The sequence below is a fragment of the Lampris incognitus genome, chromosome 17 (genome assembly GCF_029633865.1).
Source record: "Lampris incognitus isolate fLamInc1 chromosome 17, fLamInc1.hap2, whole genome shotgun sequence".
NCBI lineage: Eukaryota > Metazoa > Chordata > Actinopteri > Lampriformes > Lampridae > Lampris > Lampris incognitus.
This window is the reverse complement of record NC_079227.1, coordinates 4,953,472-4,969,364: the sequence shown is the minus strand read 5'-3', so window position 1 is coordinate 4,969,364 and position 15,893 is coordinate 4,953,472. Positions and strand designations below refer to the sequence as shown.

Below are 15,893 nucleotides of genomic sequence, written 5' to 3'. Positions count from 1 at the left end.
ATATGATAATACATTTTGCAATAACCTCCCGCAAATGTCCAAACCCTGCACTGTTTCTGCTTCCATACGAAACCTCTTTCCTCGTCTCCGCCCCGTCATTCCCTCCGTATTGGATTTCCGCACCGTGGAAAACACAGGACCCTAATTCATCCTAAACTCTCCTTTCCTCCACGGTGTCCTTAAGATGTGCTGTTTGGCTTCCTCAGACAGGCCAGTGGGGGCAGATGGGGTGAACTGGGGGAATCAGCTGGTGTTAATAGTGGGTCTGAATGAAAACCTGCATCCACATGCCTCTGCAGGGCACATGGCGGAGTATCACCGATATATGGAATGTGCTAATTAAGGCTGAACAATGTGCCGTTTCACAACCACAATCACGTCCAACCGCCACATTACAGAGGATGCCATGTGAGGCAAACCGGCTCTGTAAGGCATGTTGGGTTAAACCTTCTCATTTTTGACAGAAAATTAAAAAGTACATCAAGGTCTTTTTTTATGCCTACTGGCAAGTATTTATTATAATTTAGTCTGATTTAATGACTTGTTATTTACCCTCTTTTGCAAATGGAGCTTTGTGAGTTAAAAGCTGCATGTAACGATCACGGATGACTGGACTCGCTAGCCCGCCGGCTAACGGGTCGGACCCTTCGTCATGCATTTCATGCACATGCGTACAAGAAATGTAACAAGATATGGTTTCCCCCAGCCCACAGCAGTGCAACACAAAGACAAAAACACATCCAAACTACAAAACAAAAAAACCTATGAAAACTAAAAAAACACACAGTATATCCAACACATCCAAAAAAACCCACAAAAACCAAAACTATTTCACTGTCCAAGACAGCAAACGCCAGGATGACTGTGGGAACCGCCGGTCTGCATGGGCTAGCAGTTAGCTTAGCCTGCCCCGCTTCCGCGTCCTGTCAGACCGCCCTCGGTGGCTCCAGGCGGGGTCGTGGTCCCTGGGCCCACAGGACGCAGCAGACCAGGCTCTCCCAGCTGATCCAGCGCCAGCTCTCCCGGCTAGACACCCTTGACACACCTCCCCACACTCCTCACGACCACACCAAAAACACCACAGCCAAGGCTAGGCGAGGCCGCCGCCAGACCGCCCTCAGTGTTATCAGAACTGCCGGTCTGCATGGGCTAGCAGTTAGCTTAGCCTGCCCCGCTTCTGCGTCCTGCCAGACCAACCTCGGTGTTTCCTCTTCGGGCGTGGCTCCAGGCGGGGCCGTGGTCCCTGGGCCCACAGGACGCAGCAGACCAGGCTCGGCCAGCCATCAGACGAAGACACAAACCCAGACACAGATGTGGACAAAGACACTGCAGAGGCACTGGGTGAGGCCGCCACAAATGTAAGTTTGCGCTGCCATCTTCCCACACCGGGAGCAGAAAATGTACCTCTATATATACACTATGTATATATGATCTATGTCCTATGTCTGTATGTGCGTCGTGACGTTGGCTAGTGTGTTGTGTGGTGCAGTGACTTGGAGGCCAAGCAAGACAAATGTCCCTGTGGGACAATGAAGCGCATCTGCTTTATTGTCTCTGCCATACTGCTGACTGCCACCTGTCTGTGAGTTTGTGTAACGTCTGGGCAGACTGTGGAGCTCCGCTGCCCTTCTGGGAGACATACACAGTTGTGTGACTCTGAATCTTATCTGTAGTTTTGCGTCACGGTGGAATTGTCAGCAATGCATTGGGAGTGTTTTTTGACGCCCCTCGGCCCGCCGTCCACCGCGCGTCCTCAGATCCTCGGGGGCTTGTTGTGGTGCAGGTCTGAGACTGGTGGAGCACTACCGAGGTCTTTAAGTCGCGGCTTCATATTTTCAGACTCTTTTACACCAATATTCAAAGTACAACACTGTTTTAACTGCTCTCCCCATTACGCTCCGTGGAAATAAAGTTTTCTATTCATGACAACTGTCTCACTGTGGTGTTAATATGGTTACATCATGATCAATCTCTGCCCTTTAGGCCTCTGGATACCTGCAGACGAGAGAAGGGTAGAAAGAAAGTCCCAATGAAAGAGGAGCAGGAGCGGACAGTTAATCCATGTCAACACATCAGGATTAATGACCGGCTGTAATTATACCTCTGCCGTTCGCCATGGAGCGCACACACACACACACACACAGTCATCCCAGTCTCACTTGTGTGCATGTGCATGTGCACGAGAGAGAGAAAAGTTAGGAGTTCTAGCCCTCTCTGTTTTAAAACGGCACACCCAGATGCCAAAACCACATGCTTGTAGTTACCAGAAACGCCCCCATCCCTCCATTCCACAGTGCCAGGAACCAGCGTTTTACTGCTGCCCACCGATGTCCGCTGGTCTGTGGGACACTGCGCCCAGACGCTCACAACTCAACACTGCTTCCCGGGGGCAACAACTGCAAGAGGAAAGAACAAATTCATCCACCGTGGGATGACGGAGCGATCCGGACCCCTGCGTGACGTCAGGGACGAGTGTTGAAATCACTGTGGCGAGAAATGATCAATCAAGCCAGCAGGGAGCTAGCAGCGGTGGGGTATATAGAATATAGGCCAGATTAGCCGGCATTCAGTAGACTACCAACACTGCAAAACCTTGAAATAGAAACCCTGGGAGCAAGATACACACACACACACACACACACACACACACACACACACACACACACACACACACTGGTTCAAACCCTGTGCGTTATGGCGCACCTCTCGTGGGTGTGTCTTGAGTACTCTACCTGCTTATCGGCCGGGCCGACTATCGGATCAGATATTCAGCATTTTTACAACTGTCGGAATCGTTTTTTATCTGATCATCGATAAAAATCCCTCGAATCAAAACGTGCCACTCTGGCTCTGATGCAGGTCACCACGCTGTGGTCTCCAGCGACGTCCCGCCCACAACACCGACCGATTGGTTGCACGTCAGGATTAACAGCCGGTCGACGCTGAAGGCCGCTGTGCGTTTGCAGACTGGGGCAGCTCTGGCGAGCGAGCGAGCGAGCGGCGCGGCGTTTCGCAGGTAAGGCAGCAGATACGGCGGCCCTATGCACTGCTATGATGACAAGTATGCCCAGTTTCCCAGTCGCACCACAGAAAGTGCCCAAATAATAAGGACCACAACGAGACAGAATTTACATAGCGATAGCTTTGAGTCGGGTTGGTGCCAGGGCAACCGCAATGTGTTTTAGCCGCCATATTGCGAAGGCAACATGACTCGCCCCATACGAGTTGGTGTTTTTACATCGTGGAAATGTCTGTTGCCACGAGGGGGGTTTGGACAGAGTGACGGAGGCAACAATCGGCCATAGATTTATTACGGCACAATCATACAGACTACAGGAGGAGTACACAGAGCTGCTGGCCACAGATCTGGCTGGCACCGAGAGCCCTCGCGGGCTTTCCCTGGCGCACCTCGCCCCCCTTCCTCAGCTCGGCTCCCTTGCGGTGGCAGCCGACTGGCACCGTGCAGTCCGTGGCCACGCGGAAGTTCCCACCCAGTGCCCACGCCCCAGCACTCCCTTGCGGCGTCGGTCCGCTCCGGCTCTCCCTCCACCTCGCTCTCCGTCCACGCCAGCCTCCCGTCTCTGCCCCCCCCCGCCGGTACATCTGCCTCTGCCCCGTGTGGCGGTGGTAGTGAGGCCCTGCTGGCCCAGGAGATCGCTCCAGTGGCCCAGCGGGGAGGAGAAGGGCTCCACAACCACGCTAACTCGCCTCATGTGTGCCCTCCTCCCCGCTGGCATTAACAAGTCCCACCCCCACTGCCACACACGCCTGATAGGTAGCCAACGGTCATAATAACGTAAGCTAACGTGGCGTCCCGTGGAGCTAACTTGAATGCGACAGCGAACTTGGACAAGTTGACTTGTTGATCCATACTGTAGCCAGCCGAGTAGAAAGAACCTCGCTGGGCTGCAACACCACTTCCTGCTGCTGGGGGGCGCCCTGCACTCTCTGTTCCGAGATCACGTTGGAACTTTCTCTTTTGAGTAAACAAGTGCTTGAAGGCATTTCCACAAAGTTTTGTGTCGGAGTTTGTGTTATCCTTAATTTGGACTCATGCTGCAAATGTACATCCGTTCCACATATCGATTACGAGTCTCCGCAGATACGGCACCGGTATCAGTACCGACCCCTGAAAAAAACAAAACACATATCGGTCGAGCCCTGCTGGGTTTTGTTAGGCTGGACTGTTATTCTAGTTTGGGTTGGGAGATTTCTGGTAGTCCAGCTCTCAGGTTTTGTCTCTGGTTCGGCTTAGTTTGTTTATTTCTTTATTTATTTCTGGTAGCTTAGGGGGAAGAAGTGGGTTTGCCGGCCCATTGCCTGGTTGGCACAGCTTCTCCCCTGTCTTCTGTTTTGTTTGGCCAGCATCTCCCACTCCTTTTGCTTACTTCCTGTTGCATACCGAGTATGACACTTATTTTCTTAGTACTTGTTATCTGGATTACTCGCTGGCTGCAGCGTCCTTTCATATGTTTTGGTCCTCAGTTGAGCGTCTAGCTGTTGAGAGGCCATAACCATGTAGATGCAGTGACTTGAGACGAGGGCTCCAACTGAATAACACTGATTACTACCTGGATCTGGATCTGGATCTGGATCTTCACGGGCCTCTGCCAGTAAACGGCTGGCAGGGCTGTAAAACCAAACTGCTGACAGTAAAACTAGCGCCATAAAGCAATCATGTGAGCGAAAAGCGCTCGCAGAGAAATGACAAAGAAGGAGCAAGGCGAAAGATAAAGGAGTTCTTTTTTTTGATTTGAGACAAGGGCGTGATGGAGGCAGATGGAGGAGGGAGGGAGATACGGAGGGGGGGGGGGGGGCATGGGAGGCTACATAAGGAGATGAATCTTACGGGGTTGACCTGCTGATGACGGCAGACCAGCTCAACACCATGGCCCTTCCCTAATGACCGTGCTGTAGTTCTCCGAGAGCCTCACGTGTTCCCGTGTGACCGAGACTCGGGTACGGAAGACAGAGGTGTCCGACGTCCTCCGAATGTCGGTTAGTTTCACTTCAGTGCTTGACCGAGTCACATGGTGGGTGGGGTGGGGTGGGGTGGGGTGGGGGTCACACACATGCAGTCAGCACTGGAACTCAGTCAGCAAAGCGTTACTTCCTGGTCTGCGGTCACATGACTTTACTGGGGCTGTGCATATCCCACATGGAGACGGTCTAGTTTTAACGTCCCTGTGAAATCCTTTTTAAGTTTTCCCATTTTAGGATTCAGCGGCTTTATCTTTTATTCCGATTTTTGGCTTTGTACTGTAACTGTAAGAGTGTTCGTACGAGCACCGAAAGCAAAGCCGACGTGCTTCTTAGTTATTTTTAACACAGCCGTCTTCTGTGATGCTGGCTGCTTCAGTTCCCCCCCCCCCCTCCATCTCATACAACAACACATGTGTGTGTTTATTGATTTGTGCATGCTGTGATGTGCACATGAGCATGCACAAAGACACAGCAGCACGACAGGGCGAGTTACTTTAAATTCCTAATATGCTCACACGTTCTGAAATAATCGCCGCCAAACCTCCTGATTCAGTGGTCTTCTGTTTATATCTCAGTATACTCCATCTCTCCATCCGCGGTTCCTTTTGGCTTTACCACACGGCACAAACCAGCAGGCTGTAAGTCATGGAACTGTTAGAAGAATGTAAGGATACTGTACCACATACACATGACGATATGATGCATATAGCACAGGGCGATACACAGTACAGGACGATACATAGTGCAGTATTGATACACAGTACAGTATAGATATATGTATATATGATCATTTATATATGCTTATCAGCTGTATCAGTACATACATGCTGACACACACACACACACACACACACACACACACACACTTCAGCAAGTGGTTTTTTTCCTTTCATTCATGCAAAATCCAGGTTCACATCCTCAAGACAGGAACACAGATACAGTCATGGCAGCAACTTGGGCAGGACCAAACAAACAGAGCGAGAGAGAGACAAGAGAACGAGAGACAGAGAGAGAGCGAGAAAGACACACACACACACACACACACACACACACACACACACACACACACACACACACACACACACACACACACACACACACACACACACACACACACACACACACAGGGATACAGAGCGAGAAAGAGAGACAGAGAGAGAGACACACACACACACACAGGGAGAGACAGAGAGACAGAGAGACAGAGAGATACAGAGAGAGACACAAAGAGAGTGATACAGAGTGAGAGAGAGACAGAGAGAGAGAGACAGACAGCGACACAAAGAGAGAGAGAATGATATAGAGAGACAGAGAGAGACACAAAGAGAGTGATACAGAGTGAGAGAGACAGAGAGAGAGAGAGAGACAGCGAGAAACAGAGAGAGAGAGAGAGAGACAGCGAGACACAAAGAGAGAGAGAGACAGCGAGACACAGAGAGAGAGAGAGACAGCGAGACACAGAGAGAGAGAGACACAGAGAGACACAGAGAGAGAGAGAGACAGCGAGACACAGAGAAAGAGAGAGACAGCGAGACACAGAGAGACACAGAGAGAGAGAGAGAGAGACAGAGAGAGAGAGAGACAGAGACAGTAGAGGAGGTGCTGTGTCTAACCACCGCACACTGAAGACTGTCATATCCTGTTGGAAAACGAAGCGGCCACAGCGGTTCCCAGCCACAGAAGGAGGACACGTTGGAGGACGCCACGACTGGGGCAGGATTACACCGGGCCGCTCAGGTTTAAGCCCGGCACCTGGACCGGACCACCAGCAGCCACAACCGGCTCTCCGTCTGTCCCGCTGAGGTCAGGTTTAATCAAAGACCGTCTTCAAACACAGGCAGAGATACCAACACTAACACCGACACCGAGACGCCCACACCTGCTTCCATTCAGTTTGTTAACACAAACACACCTACCCTCGGAAACACACACACACACACACACACACACACACACACACACACACACACACACACACACACACACACACACACACACACACACCAGGCAACACAGTGTGTGCGTGTCTGTGCAGAGACCGGCATTTGTCTGCGCGGCCCGGCAGCGAGCGGGCACTCCCAGGGATGGACGCTAAGTGGGAATAATAATGAAGAGCCGAGAGCCGAGTCCCAGGTCTCTGGCAGCATCCTGCAGGGGTCTGCCGGTCTTACCCAACCGCCTCAGGTTTAATACCCATCTCTCACGGGACGCCGGTCTCCGACACTCCCCGCACCGGCGGACCGGCGAGAGCGCAGGTCCGCTAGTTAACCCGAGACTCGGGGCCGCTCAGACCGAAGACATTCTGCTGACCGGTCCCCCCCCCCCCCGCACAAAGCATGTTCAACAACCAGGAAGTGAACTGAAGCAACTAAGGAGGCACAATATTTAATTTCCCCCGGTATCCGACACCCGCTCATCCCAGCCCTCCTTCTGGCCGATACCGATACGGACCCGTCTGTGTCGCTACAATCCCAGTGTATCCAGGATTCTACTGGAACCGGAGATCAGGAACCGGGAACAACACAAAAGAAACAAAAGTGCGTTGCCCCCCAGCCCGCAGCAGTGCGACGCAAAAGACAAGAACACACATGCGCAATGACACCACCACAAACATACAAAAACCGAGAACTAGGCAAAAAACAACACCAAAAAACACACACACAGACACACACACACAAACCGTTAACAACACAGTCCACTCCGTGCAACACAGTGCAACACTTGCACTGTCCGGGAGAGCTAGCGGTTAGCTTAGCCTGCCCCGCTTCCACGTCCTGTCAGGCCGCCCTGGGCGTTTCCTACACGGGCTCGGCTCCAGGCAGGGCCGTGGTCCCTGGGCCCACAGGACACGGCAGACCAAGCTCTCCCAGCCCGTCCAGCGCCAGCTCTCCCAGCCACCAAACTGGGACGTGGATGTGGACAAAGACACTGCATGGACGGTGCTGGAGGAGGCCGCCGCAAAGTGAGAAGGAGAATATCAAACTGTGCTGCGTTACTACCTGTCCTGCTGTCCTACAGAGCACCGTCTCCAGGTCTCTGCTTTCACTGAAGGGGACGAACACAGAGGACTTCAACTGAACTGGAGGAAACAGTCATCTTGGCAGGACATTTTCCGACATGTCTGTCCTGACGTTCGCCCCGCCGCAGGTCCACCCGTAGAGCTTGTGTGTAAACGGTGACTACCACCCCGCCGCCTCCGGGACAACTACCTGCTGTGAACACGCTCCCTTCACGCACCACTGAGAGGCCTGAGCGAGGCCCGTTGACTTGTTCCACTAATACCGGGTCGGGGTCGTAACGGACACACACCGCACCGCAGCCACCTCTGGGACGTAGCGCCACCTGCTTCTACGCACGCTTGTCGCCACCGTCAGCACATAATTAACCTGCCATTACATCGGCGAGACACGTCGGACACAATAAGCCATTAGTGGCCGATACCATAAGCTGACCGATATATTGTGCACTGCCAGAACCGACCCAGATAGTTGTCTGCGATACCGGCACAGATCACCACGCAGCTCAGTTCTGTCTCACGCAACGGGGAAACGGGAGTTAAAATTAGCCGCGGGGGAAAGTAATCTGCTCGTTTTCCAACTTGCACAAACAGTCGTTGAACCTTCGTCCGTGAATGCATTGACCTAAACGGACATAATGCGCGTTACTGTGTGTGTGCCAGTGAGCACAGTGGGCCGGTTGAGGAGTCAGGGCCCGGCGTGTTTACTGTAAAGTAAAACATCAACGGGCGGCCATTTCTGAAACACATCCGATGTCATGTCGTTCACCCTCGGCTGCTAACCGAAGTAAACTTACCCGGCTTCATGCCACGCTTACTAAACTGGGCGAGAGACACGGACATACAGAGAGCGAGAGAACAAGAGAGAGAGAGAGTGAGCGAGAGGGAGAGCGCGAGAGAAAAAGAGGGAGAGAGCAAGAGAGAGAGAGAAGGAGAGAGAGAGGGGAAGCGAGAGAGAGGGAGAGAGTGAGAGAGAGGGGAAGCGAGAAAGTGAGAGAGAGGGAGAGAGTGAGAGGGACAGAGAGGGAGAGAGCAAGAGACAGAGAGAAAGAGAGAGAGAAACAGGGAGAGAGAGTGAGTGAGACAGAGGGAGAGCAAGAGAGAGCGACAGCAAGAGAGAGAGAGACAGAGAGAGAGTGAGAGCGAGAGCGCGCACGAGAGAGAGCGAGAGCAAGAGAGCGAGAGAGAGAGCGAGAGAGTGTGCGAGAGCGAGAGAGAGAGCGAGAGAGTGTGCGAGAGCGAGAGAGTGTGCGAGAGCGAGAGTGAGAGCGAGAGAGTGTGCGAGAGCGAGAGAGTGTGCGAGAGCGAGAGCGAGAGCAAGAGAGCGAGCGAGAGAGTGTGCGAGAGCGAGAGAGAGAGCGAGAGAGTGTGCGAGAGCGAGAGAGTGTGCGAGAGCGAGAGCGAGAGCAAGAGAGCGAGCGAGAGAGTGTGCGAGAGCGAGAGAGAGAGCGAGAGAGTGTGCGAGAGCGAGAGAGAGAGCGAGAGACAGAGAGCGAGAGAGTGTGCGAGAGCGAGAGAGAGAGCGAGAGACAGAGAGCGAGAGACAGAGAGCGGGAGAGAGAGAGCGAGAGAGAGAGAGCGAGAGCAAGAGACAGAGAGCGGGAGAGAGAGAGCGAGAGTGTGAGAGTGTAAGAGAGAGAGACAGAGAGCAGGAGAGACAGAGAGCGAGAGAGTGTAAGAGAGAGAGACAGAGAGCGAGAGAGTGTGAGTGTGAGAGAGAGAGAGAGAGAGAGAGAGAGAGAGAGGGAGAGAGAGAGAGAGAGAGAGAGAGAGAGTGGGAGAGAGAGAGAGCAAGAGAGTGTGAGAGTGTAAGAGCGAGAGACAGAGAGCGGGAGAGAGAGAGCAAGAGAGTGTGAGAGTGTAAGAGAGACAGACAGAGAGCGGGAGAGAGAGAGCAAGAGAGTGTGAGAGTGTAAGAGAGAGAGAGGGATTGAGCAAAGTGGATTAGGTGTGTATACCAACCAACACCGATAAGCAGAAAGCTGGACATGCTGGCCTAATGTGGAGCATCGTGAAACACCACAGACACAAGTACACTTGCCTGCACACACACACACACACACACACACACACACACACACACACACACACACACACACACACACACACACGTATACACCGCAACTACACAACAGAATGAATACACACACACACCGGTTCAACAAACGGCTTTTGACTATTGTGTGTGTGTCCATCAGGCTTGTTTCCACAAAGCCCAGTTGGAAACAGGTCAAGATGCTCTCGCTGATGTTTACATCAAAGTGATTTGGATGCGAGACTTCCTGGGCCGGATACACTAGATACACCACATCCACCAGATAGACCAGATCCATTAGATACACCACATCCACCAGATACACCAGATACACTAGATACACCACATCCACCAGACACACCAGATCCACCAGATACACCACATCCACCAGACACACCAGATCCACCAGATACACCAGATCCACCACATACACCAGATCCACCAGATACACCACATCCACTAGATACACTAGATACACTACATCCACCAGATAGACCAGATCCACCAGATACACCACATCCACTAGATACACTAGATACACCACATCCACCAGGTAGACCAGATCCACCAGATACACCACATCCACTAGATACACTAGATACACCACATCCACCAGATAGACCAGATCCATTAGATACACTAGATACACCACATCCACCAGATACACCAGATCCACTAGATACACCACATCCACCAGATCCATTAGATACACCACATCCATTAGATACACCACATCCACCAGATACACTAGATACATCACATCCACCAGATCCACCAGATCCACCACATCCAACAGATACACCAGATCCACCAGATACACCACATCCACCAGATCCATTAGATACACCACATCCACCAGATACATCACATCCACCAGATACACCAGATCCACTAGATACACCACATCCACCAGATACACCACATCCACCAGATACACCAGATCCATTAGATACACCACATCCACCAGATACACCAGATACACTAGATACACTAGATACACCACATCCACCAGATACACCAGATCCATTAGGTACACCACATCCACCAGATACACCAGATCCATTAGATACACCACATCCACCAGACACACCAGATCCATTAGATACACCACATCCACCAGACACACCACATCCACCAGATACACCACATCCACCAGATACACCAGATACACTAGATACACCACATCCACCAGACACACCAGATCCACCAGATACAGTAGATACACCAGATACAGTAGATACAGTAGATACAGCAGATACACCAGATACACTAGATACACCAGTGAAGTAGATACACCAGATACACTAGATACACCAGTGAAGTAGATACACCAGATACACTAGATACAGTAGATACAGTAGATACGCCAGATACAGTAGATACGCCAGATACACCAGATACAGTCGATACTGTAGATACAGTAGATACGCCAGATACACTTGGTACACTAGATACAACAGATATACTAGATACACCAGTGAAGTAGATACACCAGATACACCAGATACACTAGATACAGTAGATACAGTAGATACGCCAGATACACCAGATACAGACCCGCGGGTTATTTACCGAGCAGGGGATACAGGGTGCTCTGGCTCTGCAACAGGGCTGCAGCCAAATGAAAACCAAATGAAACGGCCCATGTGAATCTTTTTGTGCGTGGACTGATGATGATGATGATGATGATGATGATGATGCTCTGTGTGCAGGCTATAAATGAACACACATGTGAACGAGAGGCGAGGAGAAAACTTTTCATCTGACTCTCTCTTTCCCTTCTGGTTTTTCTTCTTCTTCTTCTTTCTTAAATCACATTCAAAATGTCGACCACACTGATGTGACGATCTGACCACACACACACACACACACACACACACACACACTTTTCTTTGGCTCCAGAACCGATCGGCAAATTCACCCAAATCCCCTGTCAGCGTCAGGCCATTCCTGAATGCAGCTGCTGCCGGATGCTCACCATGCATGCAGCTGCAAACAAAGGCCAACGTGCTACCGAAGTGGGCTGCCCAAATCCTGTGTTGGTGTTTCATAATGTCCCCCCTCCGTCTGCGCTGCGCCTCGTGTGACACGGCCCTAACACCCCCTAGCTTATTCTAGCCCGTTCTGCTGCCCTCACAGTATCCTGCACACTGTGGAGCCTCCATACGTCCCTAACTCCTGCCAGCAGCAGTGCCCAGCTCACAGAGAACCCGGCCGGCCCAAAACAGGGGACGTGTCCGTCACAAGGTTCTGTTTCCGAGAGGCAGCGGCCTTTTTTTCCTGGAGAGCCTTTTCTCACTTCCTCAGAAACCCGAGGGGCTCTTCCTTCCCCTCAGCACTGCACAGGGCATAGACAGAATGTGAAACGGGAGATATCACGTAGTACCTTGATGCTAAAGACATGGTCCTGACACACACACACACACACTTTGTACTTCCCTACATGCCAGGACCCTCATTAGCTAAATTCCTTCCAACGCCCCGAACGCTAACCTTACAGCTCCATCCTGAGATGTGATGGTATCAAATGGAGGTATCTCTCCATGCATAACTGAAGAGTTTGAGTTACAGATGTAAAACGATCATATTGCGTCTTTCTCAACTGATGGCAATAGAACACGTGGGTCTGTTTTACAATGGGCGGCTGCAGCGCCCGCTATTAAGAGACCTGTCAATCAATCTGGGAGTGACAGCAGATTCTAACCCTTCACTTTGTATTTTGGCAGCAACGCGACCCTTTGGTTTCCACTTGAATGAAGGTTTGTGTCACGGGGAAGAGCAGGACCGGGGCCCAGATGCAGAGAGCAGAGACAGGCCGGGGCCGGAGCAGGAGCAGTGCTGAATGAAGCAAACAACCTACGAAACAGCAACAGTCCATCCAGACGCCAAGGAGCATCCAGCTACCGAAAGTCTATCTGATGATCTGACAAAGAGTCGGGGCACCCCGGGGCGGGGGTATAACTGCTGGGGAGCCAATCAGGGAACGGGGGGGGGGGCAGGTGAGCAAAGCAGGGGCATAAACACAACCATGACAGCTTGTATCTTAAACCTTCAGAAATACGTGCCTAACCTTTAACCCCGGGGTGGGCAATCTTATCCAGAAAGGACCAGCGCGGGTCAAGTCAAGTCCATTGTATTTGTGTAGCCCAATATCACCAATTACAAATCTGCCTCAGTGGGCTTCACAGCAACACAACACCCTGCCCTTGGACAGGGTTTTTGTTGCAACCAAGCAGTTACACGCCTGCGTCGTCTCGTCAGCTTCCTCAGCAGAGACTCTCCTGGCTGCTTAGTGGGATCACGTGTGTAACTGCTTGGTGGCAACAAAAACCTGCACCCACACCGGCCCTTTCCGGACAAGACTGCCCACCCCTGCTTCCACCCTTACCCAAAACTCAGCCTAATCCTGAACTTAACCCTTAACTCAGGTCCTAACCCTCACTATAGACCCTTAAAATGGTAAGGACGTGTCCTCAAAACGACTTAAAAACTCTCGCCGGGCCCCGGCAAATATAGCAGAGCAAGAACCAGCGCGAGAGCGCGAGCGCACGCGCAGAGCGTGGCTGCGGCCGCATGCCTGCCTGTGTTTATTTCTGGAATCTCCCAACATGGCCGCCATGTGCTTTGTTATTGTTAGTACAACCTCGTCGTTCCCGGCCCGTCCCGGCACTCCGGCCTCTCCTCCGCAATTACAGCAAAGACGAGAGAAGACGGGGAGCGTTGGGCCGTCCGTAACGACGCACGCCGGGGGTACCCGGCGTCAGGCGGACAGGTTAAAGGGAGGGCGAACACACTCACCATTTGATGATGATGGCCGTAGGGAATATTGGTTTCTTGGAAAAAGGCACTGAGGGCAGTCTGCAAACAAACAAGAGACACACACAAACACACACATGAGGCGACATTTCGCACAGCCCCGCCGGACGCAAAAGCAAGCGAAACTTCCAGAAGCCGGGCAGGGCGGCGGGTCGTTCGCTCTTCACAAAGACACGAAACCCCCGCGGCGAAAATCCGCCGTCAGTGCGGCCGCAGACGGAGCGCGGATGCAGGTTGGCCGCACGGACAGCGGTCATCTTTATTGCGTAACGGCGCTCGGCAGCCTAGCCGGCGCACACCGCTGCCATGCGGGGATTAGAGTCTTTAATTTAATCCGGAGTCGGGTCTAATTGGACAGGGGGGGGGGAAGCCGGGCGCCGCTGCCGCCCGCCTCGCTCTTCTACGATGGCGTGCGTGTAATTAACGGTGGTAAAATAAGACTTTAATTGTATGAAAACTGAAACGGTCCCCCCCCCCCCAGAAAGTTCCGCTCTGTACCGTTGCGACTCTTGAGACGGGATTCTCCGCCGTCCCCCCCCCCCCGGGGGGGGGAGAGAGAGGGGGGAGGCTTGAAGGGAGAATGAATGGCAGAGCAGAAGCAGCGTTTGTATTTTACCTCGAACTGCCAGTGCGCCGCCTGCAGAAGCTGCTTCGCCTGGTCCGCCGCGCAACCCGCCGTCAGGACGAACTGGTTGATCATCACTTGATGTTTAAGTTCATCCATTTTTCGACGAAGCTTTGTGTCCTACTCGCGGCTGCCGCTGAAGCGTCTTTAAACTCCTGTTTCGTTGTGGGGGGGGGAGGGGGTTTTGAAGTCCTCGCCTTTTCCTGCTCCTCAGTCGTCCACCATTACAGCCGGCTGAGCAAACACAAATATTTACTGTAGGAGCGGTAGTGGAAGGACAGCCCCGTTGATTGACAGGAGAGCGCAGCCAATGGGGCGAGAGTGTCGCCGGCGGGACGTGTATGCCGCATGCTTCCTGGGGTATTTCTCGGTATTCTCAGGCAGCGGGTTTATCGGGTTTGACCCGCGCGTTGAACACACCGGACCGATGGAGATGTGCGTGTTCTGCGACGCGGCGTCTACATGCGCTCGAAATCGCCGTACGTAGGCCACAAGGCCCCGACCCGGGGGGGGTCTGCGAGAGGGTTTGTTTTGGACTACAAGTCCCGTGGGCCCGCGCTTTGTTTGTAACGTTCTCAGAGGTGGAATTCTGTGAAAGACGGAGGCGCTCGTCCAATCCCTGGACGCGCTGTGGCACTACCTTGCCAAATATGGTAAACAAATCCGCCACGGCCAATCACATCGCTTGGAGTGAGGCGAGGGGCAGCCCCGACGGCGCCGGGTGGATTTGGAGTACATCACAAGCGCTGCACTTTTCTCGTTGTACATGCAATACTGTATACTATAACAGTATAGTAAAGTACAACAGTATAAGTAAACTGGGTAACACTTTAGTATGGGGAGCGTAGTCACCATTAATTAGGTGCTTATTAGCATGCAAATTAACAACATATTGGCTGTTAATTGGTCATTATTACGTACTCATTAATGCCTTATTCTGCATGGCCTTATTATACAACCAGTAAGCCATTAACTATGAGTTTTCCCTCTATAACCTCAGAAGTATTGCTTATTAGTAGTACCATCTTAATATGCTTTGCTTAGTATGGCCTTTATAAGGTGGTAGTACCACAAGAAGAGTTATTCTCCCTTACTAACACTTAATGAATATGCTCTGTTCTTACATAACAACACACAAAACTACAAGTGTTCATAGTGTTAAATTACTCTAAATTAAGTTTTTGTTACTTAGCATATGTTCCCCATACTAAAGTGACATCTTGATCATTACTAATTCACTAGTAATTAAGTTTTTTTATGTTCCCCATACTAAAGTGTTACCGTAAACTGTATTAGTATCGACCATCCAACGGTTCCTTAAATGACCATCCAACGGTTTCTTAAATGTTTTTCTAACCTTCTTATGTTCTTTGTCCCCTAATATAATATTGCTGAGCAGCGCAGTCGCCTCACAGCAA

General features: G+C 51.8%; 1 protein-coding gene across 2 annotated transcripts in view; it reads right to left on the bottom strand.

Moving 5' to 3' along the window:
- The window catches only part of ubald1a (UBA-like domain containing 1a), a 44,903-nt gene extending 30,220 nt beyond the window's left edge, over positions 1-14,683 (bottom strand). For both annotated transcript variants that reach the window (XM_056297643.1, XM_056297644.1), the window contains exons 1-2: positions 14,467-14,683; positions 13,833-13,892 (exon numbers count right to left, since the gene is read on the bottom strand). In XM_056297643.1, the coding sequence (XP_056153618.1) occupies positions 13,833-13,892; positions 14,467-14,574 (168 nt within the window). In that variant the 5' untranslated portion in view covers positions 14,575-14,683. The remainder of the gene's footprint in view (positions 1-13,832; positions 13,893-14,466) is intronic.
- Positions 14,684-15,893: the final 1,210 nt, after the last annotated feature.